A 23,981-nucleotide genomic window follows, 5' to 3' on the forward strand; every position below is an offset into this window, starting at 1 on the left:
TTTGAGATGAGGAGATGATCATAGATGATCTATCTGGGTGGGACCTGAATGTCAGCAGGATACTTCTGCGGTAGAATGATGTGGCCACAGGCCCAGGAGTGCAGGCAGCCCCCAGAGCTGGAAGTCACAAGGAATTTATTCTCCCCTAGTGCTCCCAGATGGACGGTGGTCCTGCCAGCACTGTGCCTTTGGTCCAGTGAAGGTGAGTTTGGATTTCTGGTCTCCAAAATTATGAAGGACTAAATTTTTGTTGTTTTAAGCCACCAAGTTTGTGGTAATTGTTAGCGTGGCCAGGGGATGCTGATAGAGCAGAGCTATCTATAAAGTCTAAAACTGATCTCATCACTCCCTAGAAAAACACGCCGATGACTACAGGCTAAGTCCAAACTCTGATCTGATTCACTTTAAAGCTTCAGCTCTGATGACCACATCTTTCCCCTCCAGCCACCTTCCTCTCTAGCTCTGCCGGATATTCTTGGACACACACTTGTTCTTTCAGGCTTGAGGGCTGTTTGCTATTCCCTTCGTACCTATTATTCTCTTTTTCTGAGTTAAACTGGTCTTCATCATTGCAGCTCACATGTCCTATTTGCTTGGAAATATACCCTGGTTCCCTTACAGTTGACTTCTTCAACTGTTCCCACAAACGCTCTGTATAAGCATATGTTTACTTATGTGTCTTACTTATTGAACTTTGAATACCTGGAGGGAACCAGTCTTGTCTCCTTAATCTTCCTGCACTAATTTAGCAGCTAGCTCTTTACCTGGTGTGTGGTAGATACTTGGTAAATATTGATTTATTAAGTTGAAGTAACAAAATATTTTGTTTTATAACTATGGATTATTCTATAACGAGCCTTAGTTCTAGAATTATTTTCTTTGTAAAGTGAATACATATGTGACCTTCTCAAAAATAATTTTAAGGATGTCTTCAAGACAAACTGGGAAGCTCTGTATTTAATCATCCAGAGTAGATACATGTAAGATTCCCAGTAGTTCACACTCTGTGGTTTGTGGAACTCTTCATCTTCAATTACGTGTGCAGATTTTGCAAGTTGTGGAAAACAGGAGTAGATTTAGTTGCTTGGGGACAAGCCAATATTTTTAAGAAACTCTGTCATAAGCAACAGTGTACCATTTGACTGATTTTGACCTTGGACATCATTCAGGGAGGATATGTCTAGAATGTCTCTCACTCTTGAAGCTTGCTGCCAAGGTTCTGTTTCAAGCTTTTGTCACTTCCTTAGTAAATTATTATAGTAGCCTCTTGGCAGCCCTTTCTGGACTCATTCTGACTTTCAGTTTATAATTTTATTTTAAATGTGGTTGGTTTTTATTTATTTCTTTGTGTTCTTTATATTTACTATGTTATTTTTGAATTTACACAATTGTACCTTAAAGTGAAATTAAAATTTGGCATGGGTATTTTAAGCTTGGGTTACCTTGGGTTACTTTGGACATTTTTAGAATGTGCCTAGTATGTGGGAAGCCAACAATAAAAGTATCAAATTGAATATGTGTATCTCCTGACCATTTCCTGTTACCTTAAGTAACAGGGGAAAGGTTATTTGGACCTTATCCACAGTTCTTCCACATCTTGCTCCTTTGTACTATTTGTTCTCAAGCTTGTTTTCAAAGGTCATATAAAAAAAAAGTTGATCAGGATAACATAAGAATTGTTGGCATGTTTACATTGTAAACCTCATGACCTCTTCTTTCAGCCTTTTAATAGGAAAAACTCAAAAAAGTAGGGTAGAGTTAATGATCCTCTTAATTCTGAAGTTTTTTAAAAACTACTTTATTGAGGTATGATTGACATACAAAAAGCTGTACATATTTAATGTATAAAATGTGATGAGGAATGTTTTAAAGTCACATTAACCCAGTCACAGCCAATGGTTTCCATGCTATTTGGATGAGAAAGAAGAGATTGTAAAGTGAAAGGAGATTGTGTTCAAAATAATTCTGAGTCCTAATGTGGACAGAACTTTGAAGATCTAGGCCTTCAGAGATTTGCCACATTAAAACAGACTTTCTATTAATATTGCTGTTTTCCTTGAGAAAATAATCAGGCAGAGTTTCTACTTTAAATGTTTGTCTGTAGGCTAAGGAATTTATCTTTGAAAATATAGTCTTTGTCTTCAAAGTATTATTCTGACAGTTTTTCTATAAAATGTAATTATCAATTAAGCCACCGTCCTTTTGTGACGAGGTGGGGAATAAGCAAAAAGCCACAAATAAGGCCACACGAGGTTTTCCCTTTCTCATCATTACTGGACGTTATACCAATTTCCCTAGTTGCCCATCAGAAGTTCAGTAAATAACATAGGGCGGTTGCATAAATTCCCTTACCCGGTTTCTCAGAGGGTGATGAAGTATCCTGAAAATTTGGGCGACTTTACTTATTATAGAAACACATACGTTTGTAAGGGAAAATGCCTTAGGAAATAGAATGGTGAAGGGCTAACTCTGCCTGAAATCTAGCTACATGTATCACTTAGATACATACCTTTTGCTGCGTTTGGAAATATATCTGTAGAAAAATCAAGCTGTCTTGCTTTTGTGTGGTGGTGTTTTCAGTGGCATTGATGTGAGAGATAACAGGACCAGAATAGATTTCATGTACATCAGCAGGATAGATCTTTGGCTTGACAGGTTTTTGTGTGTTTATTTGTTAGGGTTTTGTTTCATTTTTGTTTTTATTGTGGCAGTGTGTACATAACATCAAACTTGCCATTTTTAAGTTCGGTGGCATTGAGTACGTTCACATTTTTGTGTCACCATGACCGCCTCCCATCTCCAGAGTTCTTTCATCATCCCAGACTGAAACTGAAACTCCCAACTCCATACACAGTAAAGACTGACTCCCTGTCTCCTGCCTTGTGTGTTTCTTTTTAAAAGCACGAGTATCGTGGCCTTAAACTATTATAAGAGAGCTCTGTAACCACCACAGTGCAGGCATTAAGCACTCTCTCCAAGTGCTTTATGCTTTCCACCAAGACATTACTATATTGCCCATTAACATTGGATGATAGATAAGGTCTGGTTTATTTGGTATTTATATGTCTGGGCAAAACTGAAAAACCTGGGGGCGCCTGGGTGGCTCAGTTGGTTAAGCAACTGCCTTCGGCTCAGGTCATGATCCTGGAGTCCCTGGATCGAGTCCCACATTGGGCTCCCTGCTCGGCGGGGAGCCTGCTTCTCCCTCTGACCCTCCCCCCTCTCATGTGCTCTCTCATTCTCTCTCTCTCAAATAAATAAAACAAACAAACAAACAAAAAAAAAACCCTGAAAAACCTGAAGTCTTAAGATTGAGATTTAAGATCTCAGAAGTGCTTAGATCCCTCACTGATATATTGGTTCAGGGAGATTTGAAAATTACTTCTGTGGGCAGGCTTTACCTTGCTCAGTAACCTCCACAGTGGCTATGACCTTTTAGGTATTTATAGCTAAACATGTTTGAATTTAAATATATCTAGAGCTCTGGATCTCCATATGCAGTGATGCTCTGCTGAAGACAGATTAGTGTGACTAATGCTATGAAGGCAGAGTCTATTAAGAATGACCTCCTTTTGCCAATAAAGTAAGTCCAGACACTGTATATATTAGACATCTCTCTGTTGATGAGTTGTTGTTCTTAAGCAGCTGGTTAGTTTCTATCTCAAGAGCACCGTAAATCATGTTGTTGATCATGTTTCCTGCTCTACCCTTGAAGTTGGAGTACTCGGAGACAAGTCTGTGATTGACACCTAGCAGGTATCCAGAACCTCCTGGCATGCATTGGGATGCTACCTCCTTCCTTGCTTTATTTTATACTCTTGTTGTCCCACTGCCTGCCTTGCTTTTTATTTATCTTAGCTTCACACAGTCCTTTCTAGACACCTTGTCCTTTGCTCTGTAAAACTGCCGATCCCTCTATGTGGCCTACTGTCCCCATTCAGACTTCTTTTATTGTACCTAGAAAAATTTACTGAACTCAGGCGTTCACAAAACAGTACACCTCTGCTAGACCCTAGGCAGGGACCAGATCTTACTGTTCTTCGACACCGCGGTGCCTGCTCTTGTTAAGGGAAGGGGAGGAATGAATGAAGCAGTGTCAGATACTGTGGATGAGTCAGTGATTCTTTAAGAATTGGAAAATGACCATTGGACTTTGCAATATTCAGGTGATTGGTGACCTTTGTTAGAGCCCTCCAGGGGAAGGGTGGGGAGGATAGTCTGTTCCTATCAGAGGGAAGGTGGTTGGGAGGAAGGATTGGGGGAGGGGAGAGGTGGAACAACTGGGAGAAAGGGGGTAGAAGAAAGGCAGACTAGGAGGGGGTGAGGGGGGGGTCAAGTTGTACCACCAGCCATGGAGGACCAGGGTCTGTCCTGCCATCTGATGGTGTATCTCTGGAGGTAAGCTTGGCGTTCAGTAGTATGGATGAAGGTAGTAGGTCTTCAGCTTACGTTTACTAAGCTCAAGTCTTGTTTTGGAAAAAGTCTCTTTGCTTCATAGGAGCTCTTAACTGCCTTACCTCTTGTTTGGTGTTTACTGTGTATCTGCTTTTTGTTAATTTTCTTTTTAGGTGAACATATGTCTTATGATTTGTAGCTCTCGAATAGCAAACACATTGTCCTGTGCATAGTGCTGTTCAATAAATGCCTGAGGTTTTTTGCTTCAGTGCTTTTTGGTTTTCATGACATCTAAATTATAAAGTACTAATGCATCTTAAATAATACTAACGAATATGGACAAAACTATTTTGACTCTTCAAATTCTTAATTTTTTTCATATGAAACAAATTTGAAAATGTAGATGTGAAAAATCCACCCCCAACTCAAGACCACTGTTGTCATCTTTGATACAGGATTTGCTCAGGCAGCTTCCACTGAAAGATGCTCTTCCCTCCACCTTCTTTTTGTGAAGATTTACCTGAGGTACCACCTCTCCCACGTAGTCCTTCCTGATACCCATTTACTTAGCCCAGAAAATTGACTGATCCCCTTACTTCACTGTGCCCTCGACAGACTTTTGTTGTTTTACTGTTCTCATCTGTATGTACTTTTGAACCAGCCTGGCCTCTCTTTAAAAAAGAGTAAAGTTGGGTTTTTTTGCTCTGTGTTTTAGAGTTGCAAAATGGTATCCTGATTATTTTTGTCTTAGCATTTTGTTAAAAGCATTTTTCGGTTTTATTAAGTTGTTTTTGTAAATGCAGTTTTAACAACTAATTTCATCTAATGGGCAGCTGTCCTTTGTTAACCTGGCTATTCAGGTTGTCTTTAATTTTTTTCAGTGAAAGATTGTGACTGCCTGCTAAAATTGACAATGAAAAATAAGTCTCTTTAAATTTATGTTTAAAATATCTATTTCTTTGTTAATAAGGTGTGTATGACTGAGCAAAGGTATATTTTTAGAAATTCCAGTAAAATTATATTTACAGAAAATAAAAATAACTTCACTGGCATTGAAAGACTTTCTCCAAGTAACTTAACACCATTCAGAGGGTCCAGAGTTCGGAGCTCAAGATGTGTTGTCCAACCTACAATCGTATTGGTCCAACAGTTGTTACTGTGGTGTTCCCTGACTTGCAGTGATTCATCTTAGGATTTTCTTTCCGACTTTATGGTGATGTGAGAGCGATATGCATCAGTAAAAAGCATACTTTGAATTTTGAATTTGGATCTTTTCCAGAGCTAGTGCTAGGCAAGGGCAGTGAGCTGCGACTCCCAGTCAGCCACGCGGTCACGAGGGTGAACAACCGATCGGCTGGCAAGCATTCTCTACCCAGACAACCGTTCTGTTTTTCATATAGCATTCAGTAAATTACATGAGATATTCCACACTTTATTATAAAATAGGCTTTGTGTCAGCTAATTTTGCCCTATGGTCGGCTAATGTAAATGACTGAGCACATTTAAGGTAGGCTAGGCTAGGCTGTGATGTTGGGTAGGTTGGGTGTTCGAAATGCATTTTTGACTTAATATTTTAAACTGACGATGAGTTAATTGGGACGTAACCCCATTGTAAGTCAAGGAAGATCTGTAATCAACCTCATGTGATAAAAATAAGGTTCCTTGATGTTGGCTAAGTTATAGAATGCTGCAGAGGGAAAAGAAGGTACTAAAAAAATTGGATTTCCTGACCAGGTTAGCTATAATATAAGCAGATGGTCAATAAATTTCGTTTAAGGAAGTTTGCTTGAATGTGTGTAAGAGTGCTTGCCTAGAGCTGAGGACAGTTGTATAGTCCTTTGCTTAAGAAGGGGAGTTAGAAGTTACCTTGAATTTATATTTTAATAGAAATGTGGGTACAATTTAGAGTTTTTGGGAGATTGCTGCATTGAGCTGAAATATATAGAGCATTAAATGAGTCAGAAGGACCTGGGTTCAAATCCTGGTTCACCTAACTCACAAACAATGAGACCATCCGCACAGTGGTTAACCCCATAGTCCTGCCTTGCTGTCACCAAGGCACCCTGGAAGTGCTAAAAGGAGACGAAAATGTGATCATGCCTGAAAACTATAATGTGTTGTATAAAAATAAGTTGTCTTAGTATTCCCAAACAGGCAGATGGCTCTACCCAGAATACATAGCCAATTAGGAATGTGGTATTTCTATCCTAAAAATGCCTGCCTGATAATTGGATTTTATATGGACACTTTGAGCTTTAGCTCTTGAGGATTTAAATAATGTCATATCAGAAGAAGTATTTTTTGAAGTATTTTTAAATTACCTTCGCTTTTGTGTGTCTATAGTATCAGATGTAATTTAAACTTCCCACAAGTACAGCCACTATAGCTTTTTCCTTATATGTGAATTTTAGAAAATGAATGCTTTGTTGGTAAGTTATGCTTAAGATGCTTTGAAGGGAACGTAAAAATAGAAATTTGGGGGTGGGGACTACTGAATATGATTTCTTAAAGAATTGGGTAGTCTTTGGAAATCTCTTGTAATGTGTAAAATTGTTTAACTGTAAGTTTATATAAGCCTATATCTGTTTCATAAATCCACTTTAGCCTTATTGGGTGCAGGTTCTCTGAAATCCCTGAGGAGGTGGTTAGCGGATGGATTGTTGAAGGACAAAGTAGGCTGCTTAAGTTTCAAAGCCTAATGCGTTAAGGGAGCTATCCATTGTTACTGCAGCCTCGCACCCAAGTTCAGTTCATTGACTATGAACTTGCTCTGCCACAGAGTCCGAGTCCGAGCGTTCCCTGAGTCGACTGGAAGCTGTGACTGCGTGCTCCTTGGAAGAGGAAGGAGAGCCCTTGAGCAGTAGAAAACACAGAATGTCAGAAGGAAAAGACTGTGGTGGTGGAGATGCTCTCTCCAACGGCATCAAAAAACACAGGTAGGATGGCCTTGAAATGGTAACCATTGCTGACTTTTTCTTATAAAATACTTCTGGTTCATGAAGAAAAGCATGCCTTCTCTTTGTTTTCCCCCCCACCCCGCTCTGTGTTTATATTGCTGTTACCACCTCAGAGAAAGGATTTAGCTTAAGTACCTTGTGCATTTAAGAGAAGAACATCATCTGTACTTATAGGAGCAAAGCATACAACTTGGTGTTAGCAACCATGGTTTCGGGGAACATAAATCCTTTAGTTGACAATTTAGCTAGGCTCTTCAGCACTGGCTTTTGCAATTGATGCTGGGCTCCTCTTTTCATCATACATCTTTTATGACTCTGCCTCCCCGTGCTATTTTAGTTTCTGGTCATTTGATCTTCTTGTTGGTTTTATTAAGAGTGGATGGTAATATTGCCTGCCTGTTGATACAATTTAGTTACATTTAAACAAAGACTTTTATTAAGCTCCAGGCTTTGTTGAACAGATCCATTTTACACTGTCTAATAACATCAGTATCTTTTTATTCCCTTGATGATTTCATCCTAGAGATTGTCCCAAATTCCCGAGACCCAGCAGACATCGAGCTCCTGGTCTCTGCCCGAGTGTGCACGCACAGTGTGGCACGAGCGCCTGCTGCTACTTGTAAAATAGTTGATCAAATTACAGGTTAAGGATAGATGCTGGTGTGATTGTAAAAAGCACTTTGTGGGTAAGGACTTATTAATGGTTAATTTCTACAAGATAGTTTTTGTTTGTTTAATACTTGTAGGTTGTGTAACTCCCACTCCATTTCTGCACCACGATTCTGGTCCTAGTTGGTCTCAATTATTGTTCTTCCAGGAAAAAATGTACATATCACTTCTGATTTATGTGTATTTGCCCCTTGCTAACAAAATGGTCTTAGTGTAGGCTTATTTTGAAAACATCAGTGAGTTGCAGGTAACGAACTACTTAAAACCAGAGGGTGTCCTCTAAAAGCACTTACCGACCGAGTATACTATGTGCAGATAATGTGGCAAGCAGTGAGTGTCTTTCCCGATTGCCTCCCGCAGTTTCTGTCAGCTCCTTTGGGAGCCCAGGGCTAATAAGTTCTTTGTAGGACATGAAATCCCTAACAGGAAACCTGGCAGGCCTACCGCTCATAAGTCCTGATGGTCTGGTGAGAACACAGGTAAAATCTTTTGATGTGAGAAACCTACAAATAGCTTAAATAATTGTTAAAATAGCAGAAAGAGCCACTGTGCTCAGACACTCTCCTAGCCTAGGGCAGGAGAGGCATTTCTCTACTGCTCTTCAGGGCCCGGGAGCCCTGGTGTGTGTGCTTTCATCATAACCGTAGTTACTGTGCACTTGACAGAAGTGTATTCTACTATATTTGTATATTCTGTGTTGCGTCTTAATTAGTCAAACCCAGAATGGTAAGATGAGAAAGTTAAGGTGGAATTGCTTAAAAGTGAAATCAGGGCAGGTCACTAAGAAAAACTACAAAGGAATGCAGGTCTAGGTAGTGACCTCACCAGAAAAGTTAAACTGATACGTGAGCTGCAACTTATTAAGCTTGTAAATGTGATAAAATACTCTTTAGTTATTTAAAAGAAGGCAGTTTAGGAAATTGTCAGCAGTTAGGTATATGGGGAAAACATAACAGTTTCCTATTTTAAAAAGTAATTGTTATGGTTTGGTTTTTTTTAAAAGCCCATCTTTTGCATGAAGTTCTTTCTAATCAAATAAACAGAGCATATGTCATAAATAATTTAAAAGTTTCATTTTAGAATAGGAAAGTAAGTGGAGTATTCAGTGTTATCAAATCCCTCTTGCCTGTGCCCTCAATCGTATTATAAGTAATCTGCATTTATAATGGGCACTTATTGTGATAATATGAAGAGTAATTTGAATCAGTAGTAATTTTGGTGATGTTTTTAGAAAAGCAGATATAGAGGCGCCGGGGTGGCTCAATCAGTTAAGCATCTGACTCTTGATTTGGGCTCAGGTCGTGATCTCAGGGTGGTGAGATCAAGCCCCGAGTTGAGCTCCGTGTTCAGCGCTGAGTCTGCTTGTCCCTCTCCCTCTTCCACTCCCCTGCTTGTGCTCATTTGTCTCTAATTTGTGAGAGGGAGGGAGACAGCAAGCAGGGGGTTGGGGGGGGGGGCTTTGAGTTGCTTTGTGGAAAATTAGCCTACACCATGCTATAGTCAGGTTTATATTTACAGGGCTTCTTATCATCTTGGCTGTGTTCCATAGGATCAGTTCTCTCCTCTTGGACTAATTTATGACATGTATTCAGAGCTCTAATCTTTTAGCTTGTTAGCAGTTTGACCCAAGTTGTTATGTTTGATAAAAATGCGGATATTTATTTCATTGTGTCTCTGGATTTGGTATAAAAGATACTAATGTAGAGTAGATTAGAGTGTGAAACATTGGATCCATGTTATGATTCTGTAACTGTTATTTACTGTATTAATAGCATTAATAAATAAAAGGAGAAAAACATACCATCATCCTGATAGATAAAAAGCAGGGGCGCCTGGGTGGCTCACTTGGTTGAGGGTTGGACTCCTGATTTCGGCTCAAGTCATGATCTCATAGGTCATGAGACAGAGCCCCATGTTGGGCTCTCTGTTCACCATGGAGTCTGTGTCAGATTATCTCTCCCTCTGTCCCTCCCCCTGCTCGTTCTCTCTCTCTAAAAAATAAAAAAACGTCATTCATGATTAATAAATAACTTAGCAAACCACAAATAGAAGAGAACCTCTCTGATCTAGTTAAAAGTTACAAGAAACAAATTACTTAATGAGATATTAAGCACAGTAATTATAGTATCAGGAGTAAGACAAGGATGTCTCCTGTCATCTTTGCTATTCAGCATTATTCGGAGGCCATAGTCAGAGATCTAACATACCCAGGAGATTTAGAAATAAACAGAACCATGAGTATCTACAGACCAATTGGTAGAGGTGGTAAGGAAGTTTGGCAAGGTTGCTTTTATACAAAATCAGCTTCTTCCATTTCTGTGTACCATCAACAGACAAATTGCAGCTAAAACTGGGAGGGTGCATATTGAGAGTATCTATTAAAAAGTCTCATACCTAGGAATAAATCTTAGCAAAAAATGTTATATTAAAACTGACTGGGGCACCTGGGTGGCTCGGTCGTTAGGCGTCTGCCTTCGGCTCAGGTCATGATCCCGGGTTCCTGGGATCGAGCCCACCGCTGGGCTCCCTGCTCAGCGGGAAGCCTGCTTCTCCCTCTCCCACTCCCCCTGCTTGTGTTCCCTCTCTCGCTGTGTCCCTCTCTGTCAAGTAAATAAAATTAAAAAAACAAAAACCTGAAAGACCTAAAACTTATTGAGAAGGCAAATACATTGTCATAAAGATGTTTTTGCCAAATTGATCTGCAGATTCGATGTAAGTTTAATTAAAATCTCAATGCCCTTTTCCTTGGAAGTTGAAACATGGATTCTGAAATATATATTTGAGCACATAGGGCTTTGAAGAGCCAAAATAACTGCTCAAGAACCAGGTTGGGGGAAAGGAAGGCATTTGTTCTACCACATGTCAAGACTGATGGTAAATCTTTAGTGCAGGATTGTCCTGGAGGCAGACTGACCTGTAGAACGGAAGTAAAAGGTCCCAAGACCCACCCATCTAGGAAACCTGGTGTACAAGTAGTGCTAGATTGGCAGGTCAGCGAGGGGAAGAATGGGTTGTTAGGTACATGGTACTGAGATGGTCATTTAATGGGCACCCTCCAAAAAACCCAAAAAGGAGACAGATCCTTATTTCATACACATGAATGTTAATAAATTCTACATGAACCAAACACTTAAATGTGAAAGAGTAAAACTTAAAAACTTTTGGAGGGAAATATAAAGTATCCGCAATTTTGAAATAGGGAAAAATTTCGTACAACAGAAATGTGATAGGGACTAAATTTATATCCAATTCAGTTAATGGATTTATATTGATCTATTTACTTGAATAAAGCCTTCTATTCTTTAGTAAATGTGGCTACGAATCACAAAGGTTTATTTTGCTGAAATGGCAGATTAGGACTCCAGATGATCACTTCGTTTACCCTTTATTTATCCTTCGTGACTGCTTTTAGAATTGAATTATTAGGTCGCCAGATAACAGCTGTCTTCTATTTAGAAGAAGTCATACAAAGAATATACTGTCAAGTTGAAGTCAAACCCTTAAAGAGATTGAGAACAAGCTAAGACAATAACTTCCAAGACTGAGAAAATGTTGTTAGTGATAAAAAAATTATTCAACTTTGAATACATCTAATCACTAGAATAAAACTAGAAATCTCCTGCAGATACAGGACAGATTATCTGCTTTTAGACTTGATTAGGTCAGGGCACAGCGTTAGTAACAAGTCACCCCCCCACCCCCAGATGTCCTCTGGTGCCCTGCACAGAAGAAAAAAATCTGTCAGGAAATGTTTAGGGTAGCTCCCTATTGTCATGTAGTGATCAGGGTCACGTTAGCAGGAGTCCAGATACATCTCTGATTTTCAAAAGACCCAAGAGTCGTGGAAGAAAAAGCAAGAGCCTGCCCAAGATTACCCAGATTTGTGGTAGGGCCTGTCGGCTGGAGGGACCAGTGGTTCCAAGGACACGGTGAATCTACACTCTCAGCCTTCTCTTTGTCCCAGAGTACTTATTTACTCTGGAAAGTAGAGAGCTATAATTTTTTTTTAATTAAAAAATTTACAATGTAGTATCACTAAAACACACAGAGCTACTATGGGGCCTACCTTTTTAACAAGCTGGACACAAGCCTGTCTCAGCAGCCTGAGAGAGCAGAGTGCTAGAGATGGAGAAGAGCGAGAAACTCCAGGAGAAGCAATAGAGAAGGAGGATGCTTGACCTTCAAAGAGAAGTCGAATTTGGGCCAGGGTACTGCTGAGTGCTTGGTAGGGGGACCTGGCCGTCCTGGAGCTGCAGCTGGCTACCGGGGGAGTGGGGCAGTGGAGAGCAGACCCCTGGGACAGATCGGCAGGTTGGATGCCCCACAGGCCACTCCGACTACATGGGACACCCACCTCTAACAAAAACACCTTCAGGGATTCCTGGACCAGTAAGAACTTGGCAAGTGGGGGCTAGGCACCCAACAAAAAGGGTTCAAATGCAGAAAGCTTATCTAGAACTAACAAGCTGTTAGGCCAGGGAATCACTTGGAGTATATTAGAAAGGAAAAGGCAAAGACCAGTGGGGGTCTAGATTCATGATAATTACCTCCCCAAAACTTATTGCCAGAAATTACTCTAGGAAAGCTGAGACATCTTTTCACAGAATTCACCTCTTTCAGCCCTAGTTTAAAAAGCAGATAGAGGAGTTGCTCTTTTAAAAGCAGGTGCTGAGGCTCACAGGACCACCTCCTTGCCCCGACCCCTCTTTTCAGAATATGCTGGTTCTCTACCATCCTCCAGAGGTGATATGTGAAAGTGTGGATTGGGTTGCATAAATCTCTTGTGGCTATTTTTCCCATCTTTGGTCAGAGGGAGCCCAGTTATAATTTTTTTTTTTTTTAAAGATTTTATTTATTTATTTGAGACAGAGAGAATGAGAGACAGAGCATGAGAGGGAGGAGGGTCAGAGGGAGAAGCAGACTCCCCACTGAGCAGGGAGCCCGATGCGGGACTCGATCCTGGGACTCCAGGATCATGACCTGAGCCGAAGGCAGTCGCTTAACCAACTGAGCCACCCAGGCGCCCATAATTTATTTTTTTTTTAGGTATAATTTTAATACAATAAGTCAGTTGTCTCTGACCACTGCTTTGCTTTCTGATACAAAGAGATGTTTCAGGCTTATCTAGCTTCCTGCCCCATATCTAGAGTTGGCTTTTTCTCTAAGGAGCCACATTTCATTTTAGTGGGAAATAATATTTAGCTATAACAATTCCTGTAGTAAGAATGTTCTGTACTACTGGGTTGGCCAGTAGTTCTCAGTCCTTTTCATTGGAGAGGGGTGAGCCCCTGCCCCTTGTAAGGAAAAGTGCTTCATGAATTCATACCAATATATTTACAGTTAAAATTTTAGATTCTAGGGTTTTCCTTCTAATTCCTTTGATTTTATTTGCAATATATGGTTCCCAATGACATTTATATAATGTATAATTACCTATTTGCTTTAGTATGTGAGTTTCTTTCTCACACACACACACACACACACTCATGTAGAAATACTGTTACTAACAATGTGGTTGCTGAAAAGAATTTCAGATTTCTTTATAGTTCCTTTTAATATATTCCTTCTGGGATGTACAGTCAGTGTTGTGTTTGAAGGTCACTTTCTGTGTGGTTAAACTACTAACTTGTTACACAGATAGGTTCATTTGTTTCATATGCTTTCAGGTTTTAGAGATTCCCTTTTGACTTAGGTTTTTTAGAGTTAAGTGAGATACTTATATGATTTCGTAGTCAAAATACAAAAAAAGTATGTTTAGAAAAATCTAGTTTCCGTCCTCCCCCTAAATGTAATCATTACAGTCTCCTAATTAGTTTTTAATATAAGCAGTGTTAAGATATGTTCATATTCGGGGCGCCTGGATGGCTCAGTTGGTTAAGCGACTGCCTTCGGCTCAGGTCATGATCCTGGAGTCCCTGGATCGAGTCCCACATCGGGCTCCCTGCTCGGCGGGGAGTCTGCTTCTCCCTCTGACCCTCCTCCCTTTCGTGCTCTCTGTCTCTCATTCTCTCTCTCTCTCAAATAAATAAATAAAATCTTTGGGCGCCTGGGTGGCTCAGTTGGTTAAGCGATTGCCTTCGGCTCAGGTCATGATCCTGGAGTCCCTGGATCGAGTCCCGCATCGGGCCCCCTGCTCGGCAGGGAGTCTGCTTCTCCCTCTGACCCTCCTCCCTCTCATGCTTTCTCTCTCTCATTCTCTCCCTCTCAAATAAACAAACAAAATCTTTAAAAAAAAAAAAATATGTTCATATTCATTTTTTTAATTATAAAAGATACTGTACAACTTTTTTTTTTCACTCAACAGATGCTAATTTCAGTTCTTTTGGTCTCACAATCCTTGATATTAATCAGTTGGGTTATTTTTCTACAATACTTAAAAATTGCATATGTGTATGTGCCTACACATGCATATTTCGAGTAGAGATGATTCTCTTTAAAATTTTTAATTGGTGATACATGCATGTGCTTCAAAGTTCAGAAATGTAATCAGGCATATTTCATAAATTTTAACTCTCACTTTTTAAGCTAGCCATGCCCCTTCCTTTCCCCAAATGAAATCATTATTGCATTTAATATTTTTTCTTCATACATACAGTTCTTGACCCTGCTTTTAAAAATATATATATATAGTTATGCAACAAATGTATTTTGTTGAATAATTGCCCCTATTCTATTCAAGATGCTGAGGTTACAAAAATGAACAAAGTCCTCGTTCCTATAGAGTGTCCATTTCTGAACGGACGGAGGTTTAGCATCTTTTTGTGTATTTAAGGTCTATTTGTACTTCTTTTTCTGTGAATTGCTCATATCCTTTGCCCATTTTTCTATAGGAATGTTAAACTCACCAATTTTCAGTGCTCTATAGTATCATTGGAGAAACTAGCTTTTAAATGTAACATGGGCTGAAAATATTTTTTTCCAGGTTTGCCAACAGGAAAGATAGTTCTTAGAATTTTTAATTCCTAACACATAGTGGAAAGTACATTTACTAAAACGCTTTAATGAAGTGATTTTTGTCTAATTAAATGTCAGGTACTGGTAAAGTAGAAAACTGATAAACCCTCGGCAAAAACAGGTAAAGGGAGTTGTTTTCTTCCTTTCTTTTAACTTAAAAGGTCTTTGGATGAATTTTAGAAGTTTAAATTGTCCTTTAAACTGAAATTTGGGAAAGAGGTAGCTGAAATGAAAGTGTTGATCTTGGAATAACATAGTTACCTTTAATAAATGTGAAATAAGGAAAATTGTTCCCACATTTAACTCTTCTGTGGTTGATTTCAATCATTTTATAACGATACAGTTAAATTGAAATATGGCTTTTCTTTCTGTTGCTAGAAGAAAGGCTGCCTGGCCTCCACAAAGCTGGTTGTAAACTTACATTGTCAGAAGTGTAAAGAGGTGACTGGAGGCTTAAAGCTCTGTTACTCATTCCTTGGTCCCTGGAGATTACTTTCCCCATACAGAGGAGTCATTACTTCTCCTTTTGATCCCTAGACTTTTTGAATCTCCTAGGTAAATATCCAATTTCTATTTCAAGTTTGCTTTATAGACACTTAAAACCCTCAGAATATCAAAGGGAAGAAGTTAAATATTTAATAAAATGGGCATTCTTGCATAGCATCTTGCTCTATTTGAACATACACCCTCCAGATGAACACAGGGTTTGGAGTGCCTAGGAGGTATCTTTCAGGGTAACTTAGTCTTTTAATGCCCTGCCTTTTTCTACTTACTCTGTCCATTTCTTAATTCCAGTAATACGTATATTGGGCATCTTGACTTCTGATGGCATGTGGGATTTGGTCTTTACAAATACATTGAAAAGTATCACTGAAGTATTGTTGGAGCTGTGCTCATCTAAATTTTGCCTAAAGGAGAAAACTGCCTCTCGGGACAGAGTTTTTCAGTATTGTTTGTGCTTTGCTTGTTAGCTCAGGAGGAATATTCCTTTTTCAAAAAAACACCGTATATAATAAGGATTTCCAAGGTAAATAAAATTGAGAAGTGATTGTTTTTAAAAACAAAGAGTTCCGGGGCACCTGGGTGGCTCAGTGGTTAAGCTCTGCCTTCAGCTCAGGTCATGATCCCAGGGTCCTGGGATCGAGCCCCGCATCAGGCTCCCTGCTCGGCGGAGAGCCTGCTTCTCCCTCTACCACTCCCCCTGCTTGTGTTCCCTCTCTTGCTCTCTCTGTCAAATAAATAAATAAAATCTAAAAAATAAAATAAAATAAAAACAGAGTTCCTTTAACAATTTATTGCCTTGCACCTTTAAATCTTCAGAAAAATTTGGTTTTTATACAGATCTTTCTGGGACACGTGGGTGGCTTAATCTGTTAAGTGTCTGCCTTTGGCTCAGGTCATGATCCCAGGGTTCTGGGATTGAGTCCTGCATTGGGCTCCTTGCTTAGTGGGGAGCCTGCTTCTCCCTCTGCCGCTCCCCCTGCTTGTGTGCGCGTGCGCTCTCTCTCTCTCTGTCAAATAAATAAAATCTTAAAAAAAAAAACTCTTTCAAAACCTGTTGACTGCATAAAATGTAATATATCCTAATTGTGCAATATAATCTGCTATTGAGTCATGTTGCTATAACACCATGTTGAGGCAGGATTTGAAACCTTAGGATGAAATTCCATGTTGCCATTGTAAGTATTCTCAAAGCCAATTCCTTGTGAATGCAGCAGTGACTCCCGTTAACTACACATCCTGGTTCTTAGCCGGGAAGCATTGTGCCACTGCATCTGACAAATGTGGAAAATGTAAATAACTGTAACCAGGAATGCATACTGTTATGATGGAATAAGATAATGTGATATGTGGTACAGTAGGGTACCCCAGCTTTTAGGAAGAGTTGGGAGAGAGCGAGCATAACGTCATACCAGTGCTGAAGTAAAATAGTGTCCTTGCCGGACTGTAAGAGAGCACATTTGAGGCAGTTAACCGTTCTCCGCAAAACAGACTTCTGTGGGTGAACCGTAGTAGACCGTTAATGACCATAGATTCTTCACAGTGTTGTTTTGCTTTTGTGCTTTGGCATTGTCAGTCTCTTAACACCTTAAGTATATTGCCACAAATTCTAATAGGTGGAAGTGTAACATGATCATAAGGTGATTGAGAACCATCTGCTTAATGTGCTTTCTCTTCCCTTCTGGGGTTCGTTCTGGCTCTGTGACTTAGTACAGCTATCTGGCTTTAGTAAGCATTTAATCTGTCCGCACGCAGCTGCTTCATCTCTAAAATGGGCCATGCCCTACAAAAGTACAGTCCGGGAGCAAGATGGCTAGAACCTATGTCTGTCGGTTTCTGACGCTGCTGTCTTCCAAATGTATTCAAACCCAGAGCTGTTTGCAGTATTGTGCATAATATTAATGGCTGCTGTTTACATTTGTATTATAAATTGACGTATATAATGTACTTTTACAAACTCCATAGCTTCTGATTCTCAAAATATCTTTCAGTTATAGGAAGGGCAGGTATTATTATATCCTCAACTTTTATAAATGAACAAGTTGAGTCACAAGAAGTTTAATTAACTTGCCCTAAATCACTTAGCCAATAAATGATAGGGCCTGCATTGAAACCAGGTTTTCTGATTTCAGCGCCTTTGTGCTTTTCTTAAAATTTAGAATCTTCATAGATATTTAGAATAACAAAGATTTATATACCTAGACAAAAGCTTCTGAAATTTAAGCTAATTTGTCCCAGCCTTTAATTCAGTTCTGTTTCTTTTATGTGATAATTTACTATGAATTAACAACATAGTTCCAAAGCCTTTATTAAGCATGCATCTGCTGTTGGCTCAATACTGGGCAGAATTACAAATTAAAGTGGACATGCAACTAGTCTCTGGGCCTTTATAAGCTTCCACTTGTATTAACATGAGCATACAAAAGAACACATGAATATACTGCAAGTTCCGCCAATTTTAAACAGACCTGGTATCTGTTCTTAAACAGCCCTAGGGGGGAAAAATAATTTTATTTTCCTATAATCTCCATTATCCACCAACTTCCTACCAAAGTAGACAACTCCAAAGGATGCAGGAATAATTACAGGTGTAATGTTTTTATGGAAATTACTTGTTTTTTCCTTAGTAATTATGCATTCTCTTGTTAGTGAAAACCAAGCTTTGGGGCTATTTTCCTTCAGTATATGATTGACATAATCTGTTAGAACAAGAAAATCTCAGAAGGCCAGGTACACTACTTGGATCTGGTTGTGTGTTTTAGGACACTGTGTAGTCTTTCTTAGCAGAAGAAACCTTCTTAGGAAGGAGGAAGAATGCTGTCCTTTGCAGTATAGGTATTTCACTGTGACCAAAGCAATCAGAAAGGAAACCGAAGAGAAACTAACATACATGTTGGATCTCACCATGGAGGTATTATGTGTCACAGAGTAGGAAGGAACTAGAAATTCAACTCTCCCTAGAAATTCTACCCATCTTGATGGTAAGCAGTCAGAAGCATCTCAGATCATTTAAAAAAGAAGTTAAATCAGGCTGTTGAACTGGCTAAAGCAGATCACAAACAAAGTTAACATTCATTCTGAAAGAGTAGGTGTGGCTTAAAGGGAAATAAGCCTAAAAGGTCCAGAGCCAAGAAAAGAGGCAGAGTGGTATTAGCACCTCTATCATTCAGTCCATCTCTGCTTCTCTTTGTGTCTTCTCTTGTTAACTATTTTTTGCATAGTCCCCAAACTCTTGTTTCAGGGATCCAAAGCCCTTGTCCTCAATGTTTGGGTAACATACAGCCCAATTAAACACAGTTTTGCTCCAGAGTTGCATTCAAGGATCAAAGGTGGCCATCAAGCACTCAGATCTGCTCTAGGGTCTCACCGTACCTTGTACTGCCTATCCATCTGGAGCATATTCAGGTTCCAAGACAGGACATTTCTTAGAATAGAGTCTAAGAAAAAAAAAAAAAAAATTTTTTTTTTTTTTTTTTAAATAAAATTCTGATACAGTCAGGAAAGTCTTCTTTTCCTTCCCCTGCCAACAAAATTGCTAGCAATAAAACAGCTTTCGATCCTTTCTGGAATGTGGGGAGGTATTAGTAGAAGATTCTGCTCACCATCTTTTTTTCTTTTTTTTAAATTTTATTTATTCATTTGACAGAGACAGCGAGAGAGGGAACACAAGCAGGGGGAGTGGGAGAAGGAGAAACAGGCTTCCCGAGGAACAGGGAGCCTGATGCGGGGCTTGATCCCAGGATCCTGGGATCATGACCTGAGCCGAAGGCAGACGCTTAACGACTGAGCCACCCGGGCACCCCTCTGCTCACCATCTTGATGCCTTTCTGCTCCTTAGCTGTTCACACTGTGAGGCTTAGGTAAGTAAGCCTTTGTGTGAGACAGGGAGGAAGATCACTGGCTCCGTTCTGTGCCATACACACCATGCATTTCATCAGTTTCCGTGTCATTAAAACCACTTCCTTTAGGTCAAAACGGCCTTACCACGATCTACTCACTTAGCTTCATTTCAGTTACTTCACATCTGTTCTGGCACCCATTGCATGAAATCTAGTTACTCTTAGAGATAGGGTGAGCTCCCTGTCCCTAGGTGAAGGTCTGTTTTTCTGTCCTACCTTCCTCTTAACTAATGCTGAGCACCGTGAAGTAGGCCTAAAGTGAGGGCTCCAGCTTGCCCAAAAGGACGTCTTCTTTCTAAACTGAAAGACTAGTTCATAGGTACAGTAGTTCCCCCTTTCTGCAAGGGGTTACCCACTACTGTATGTTCTTATCAGTCCGTTTTGGCTTGGAAATGTGATGGTTTTCTAGGCTCTTCTGTTAATCCAGTGAAGGTGATAAACTAACAGGAGTAGGAAGTACACTTACTATGTTACTGAATTCGTCAGTGAATCCTAAGTTTTACAAAGCCAGTATGAAAATAGTTTGAAATTCTGAATATGCAATTTTGACTTATTAAAATCAAAACAAGTAAAACCTTTTGTAAAACAAATATAACCACCTAACCTCTTTGCTATGCAGAGCCAGATTTATTAAGATTTATTAGTCATAGTCTAATTTTAGACTATGTCTAATTATTAGTCATTGTCTAATTTAAAAGATCAAAAATGAAAAATCTCAAGTTAGAAAAATGTACAGCAAAACCAAACAGTAATATTCAATAATTACATGAAATTATCCCAGTAAGCTTAAAATAAGAAACCACGTTGTTAGATTTTTTGAAAAGATGTGCAATACTTAGAAAGGCATATGACTAGTCTTAAAGCTCTCCTCTTAGACTTGTACCAACTTGCTTCCAAGACTCTAGGCTAATTTTAGTTGAAGATGTCTCAGAGCAGGTTACATAGCCAGCTGTCATCTAACCCCATCACCTTCCCATCTGACTTAGCCCTAAGTCATGGCGCTGGCTGGTAGTAGGCTTCAGAATGTCATTCTAGATATGCTGAGAGAACTTGCAGTTCCTGTGTTGTGTGGATTCAAACCTGGAAGTTGCTAGAAGGTACATTACAATACCAGTCATGCAAGAAAAGAGTTGTAAGTGATGTGGTCTATTTTTTAAGACCTGTCGAAGCTCACTTTTATTAAAATGAAGATAGGTAGATTTGGGGATTTAACTGCCCTGTGTAGGTAAATTTTAGGTATTTTAATTATGTTGATTTCAATATATTAGCTTATAAAATATTTCGCATATAAGATGCTTTCGAAGACCTTTTTTTCCCCCCAAGATCTTAAATCTCCACATGTATTACAACTACAATTTTAATTGTTACGTGATTAAGGAATAACAGTATTTTTAAGACTGTGGAAATAAATCTTAACAACTTTGGAGGGCAAACCTTATTTTTCCTAATTGTATGATAGTATAATTTTCATAATGATAAGATCAAATTGAAGCATTTTAAGCTGAAATTCTTTGAGTTAAATGGCCAAAGAAACTAGTTGTTTTTTTTTTTTTTTTTTTTAAGATTTATTTATTTATTTATTTGACAGAGAGCAAGAGAGGGAACACAAGCAAGGGGAGTGGGAGAGGGAGAAGCAGGCTTCCCGCCGAGCAGGGAGCCTGATGCGGGGCTCGATCCCAGGATCCTGGGATCATGACCTGAGCCGAAGGCAGACGCTTAACGACTGAGCCACCCAGGCACCCCTAGTTTTACTCCCAGATTTAAACATTAATATGAAAAACCATATCCATTTTTTAGGCAGTCAGGTAAACTATTATAGATGAATTATGGTTGGAGATTTTTAGCTTTACCTTATTAAAATAAGATTTAATATTGGTTTCAAATATCTTAAGGATTTCAAATCTCTTTAAAACTATTTAGTTGAAGTGCCAAGTTTTTTTCTTTTCTTTTCTTTTTTTTTTTTTTTAAGATTTTACTCATTTATTTGACAGAGAGAGAGACAGTGAGAGAGGGGGAGTGGGAGAGGGAGAAGCAGGCTTCCTGCCAAGCAGGGAGCCCGATACGGGACTCGATCCCAGGACCCTATGATCATGACCTGAGCCGAAGGCAGATGCTTAACGACTGAGCCACCCAGGCACTCAAGAAGTGCCAAATTTTGAAGTAGAATCCAGAAAATGACATTGTTCTTGTGTTTTTTTTTTTTTTTTTTTTAAGAGAGGGAGAGAGAGAGAAAGGGTGGGGAGAGGGGGCAGAAGGAGAGGGATAGAGAGAATCTTAAGCAGGCTCCACGCCCAGCACAGAGCCCGACTTGGGGCTTGATCTCATGACCCAGAGATCATGGCCTAAGCTGAAATCAAGAGTTGGATGCTTAACCCAGTGAGCCACCCAGCTGCCCCCAGAAAATGACATTTTGAAACAGAAGTATCTCAACTATATACATTCTTAAATATTTTATTGATCTTGCCTCCCATTATCATCAAAACCAGTCATAGTAGTTGGAATTCAATGAATATTTGTGAAATGAATGTTTGTAGGGTTTTTTTTAATTTTCACTTGATAATGTTTTTTAAATTTTTTATTATTGAAGTATAGTTGACATACAATATTATATTAGTCTTAGGTGGACAACAGTGATTCAACATTTTTGTACATTACACAGTGCTCACCACGATAAGTGTAGTTACCATCACTGTACATTATTATAGTATTATTGACTGTATTCCTAACGCTTACTTCTCATCCCTGTGGATTATTTATTTTTTAACTGGAAGTGTGTACCTCTTAATCATCTTCCCCTTTTTTGCCCACCCTCCCACACTCCCTCTTCTCTGGCAACCACCAGTGTGTCTCTACATTTATGACTTTCTGTTTTGTTTATTCATTTGTTATAAGTGAAATCATATGGTATTTCTTTCTCTCACTTCTTTCACTTAGCATAATATGCTCTAGGCCCATCCACACTGTCACAAACAGTAGGCTCTCATTCTTTTTTATGACTGAGTAATATTCCATTGTATATAGACCACATCTTCTTCATCCACTCATCTATCAGTGGACACTTTCATTGCTTCCATATCTTGGCTATTGTAATAATGCTGCAATGAACATAAGGGTGCGTATATCTTTGAATTAGTGTTTTGGTTTCTTCAGAAAAATACTCAGAGGTGAAATGCTGGCTCACGTGGTAGTACTGTTTTTAATTTTTTGAGGAACCTCCATACTGTTCCCCGTAGTGGCTACAACCAACCGTGTGTGAGGGTTCCCTATTCTCCACATCCTTGCCAACACTTGTCATTTCTAGCCTTTTTGATAATAGGAATTCTGACATGTGTGAGGTGATAACCTCATTGTGGTTTTGATTTGCATTTTTATGATGAGTGCTATTGATTTAGTATTTTTTCATGTGTCTGTTAACCATCTGTATGTCTTCTGCCCATTTTTGTATGGACTTTTTTTAGTATTGAGTTTTATAAATTCTTTATATATTTTGGATATTAACCCCTTACCAGATATATCATTTGCAAATATCTTCTTTCATATAGTAGGTTGCCTTTTCATTTTGTTGATGGTCTCCTTTGTTCTGCAAAAGCTTTTTATTTTGACATAATCCCAATAGTTTATTTTTGCTTTTATTGCCCTAGCCTGAGGAGACATATCCAAAAAAATATTGCTAACACTGATACCCAAGAGTTTACTACCTGTGTTTTCTTCTAGGAGTTTTATGGTTTCCAGTCTTACATTTAGGCCTTTAGTCCAGTTTGTCTTTGTATGTGGTGTAAGAAAGTGGTAGGTTTTATTCTTTTGTATGTAGTTGTTCAGTTTTCCTAACACCATTTATTGAGGAGCTGTCTTTTCTCCATCATATGTTCTTGCCTCCTTCATGGTAGATTAATTGACCATGTAGGCATGGTTTATTTCTGGGCTCTCCTGTTCCACTGATTTGGGTCTTTTTGTGCCAGTATGGTAGTGTTTTGATTACTGTAGCTTTTGTGGTATATTTTGAAATCAGGGAGCATGATACCTCTAGCTTTATTCTTCTTTCTCAATATTGCTCTGGCTATTTGGGGTCTTTTGTGGTTCCAAGCAAATTTTAGAATTATATGTTCTAGTTCTGGGAAGCATGTCATTGGTATTTTAATAGAGATTGCATTGAATCTGTAGATTGCTTTGGGTATTATAGACATTTTGACAGTATTAATTTTTTTTAGTCTATGAACATGGAGTATCTTTGCATTTACTTGTGTCATTGTCAGTTTCGTTCATCAGTATCTTACAGTTTTCAGAGCACAAGTCTTTCACCAAATTGGTTAAATTTATTTCTAGGTATTTTTGTTCTTTTTGATGCAGTAATAAATAGAATTGTTTTCTTAATTTCTCTTTCTGCTACTTCACTATTAGTATAGAAATAGGGCAGATTTCTGTATATTTTATATCCTGCAACTTGACTAAATGTATCAATTCTAATAGTTTTTTGGTAGTGTCTTTAGGGTTTTCTCTATATAGTATCAGGTCATCTGCAGATAGAATTTTACTTATTCATTAACCAACTGGATGACTTTTTTTTTCTTGTCTGATTGCTGTGGCTAGGACTCACAGTACTATGTTG

At 39.0% G+C, this 23,981-nt stretch overlaps 1 protein-coding gene across 7 annotated transcripts in view; it reads left to right on the forward strand.

The window, feature by feature from the left end:
• The window catches only part of OSBPL1A (oxysterol binding protein like 1A), a 224,526-nt gene that overhangs the window by 146,471 nt on the left and 54,074 nt on the right, over window positions 1-23,981 (forward strand). For all 7 annotated transcript variants that reach the window (XM_034995759.1, XM_034995760.1, XM_034995761.1 and 4 more), the window contains one exon: window positions 7,175-7,331. In XM_034995759.1, coding sequence (XP_034851650.1) covers window positions 7,175-7,331 — 157 coding nt within the window. The remainder of the gene's footprint in view (window positions 1-7,174; window positions 7,332-23,981) is intronic.

Source organism: Mirounga leonina, unplaced genomic scaffold (genome assembly GCF_011800145.1).
Source record: "Mirounga leonina isolate KUSES-001 unplaced genomic scaffold, KU_Mleo_1.0 Mir_93, whole genome shotgun sequence".
Taxonomy (NCBI): Eukaryota; Metazoa; Chordata; class Mammalia; order Carnivora; family Phocidae; genus Mirounga; species Mirounga leonina.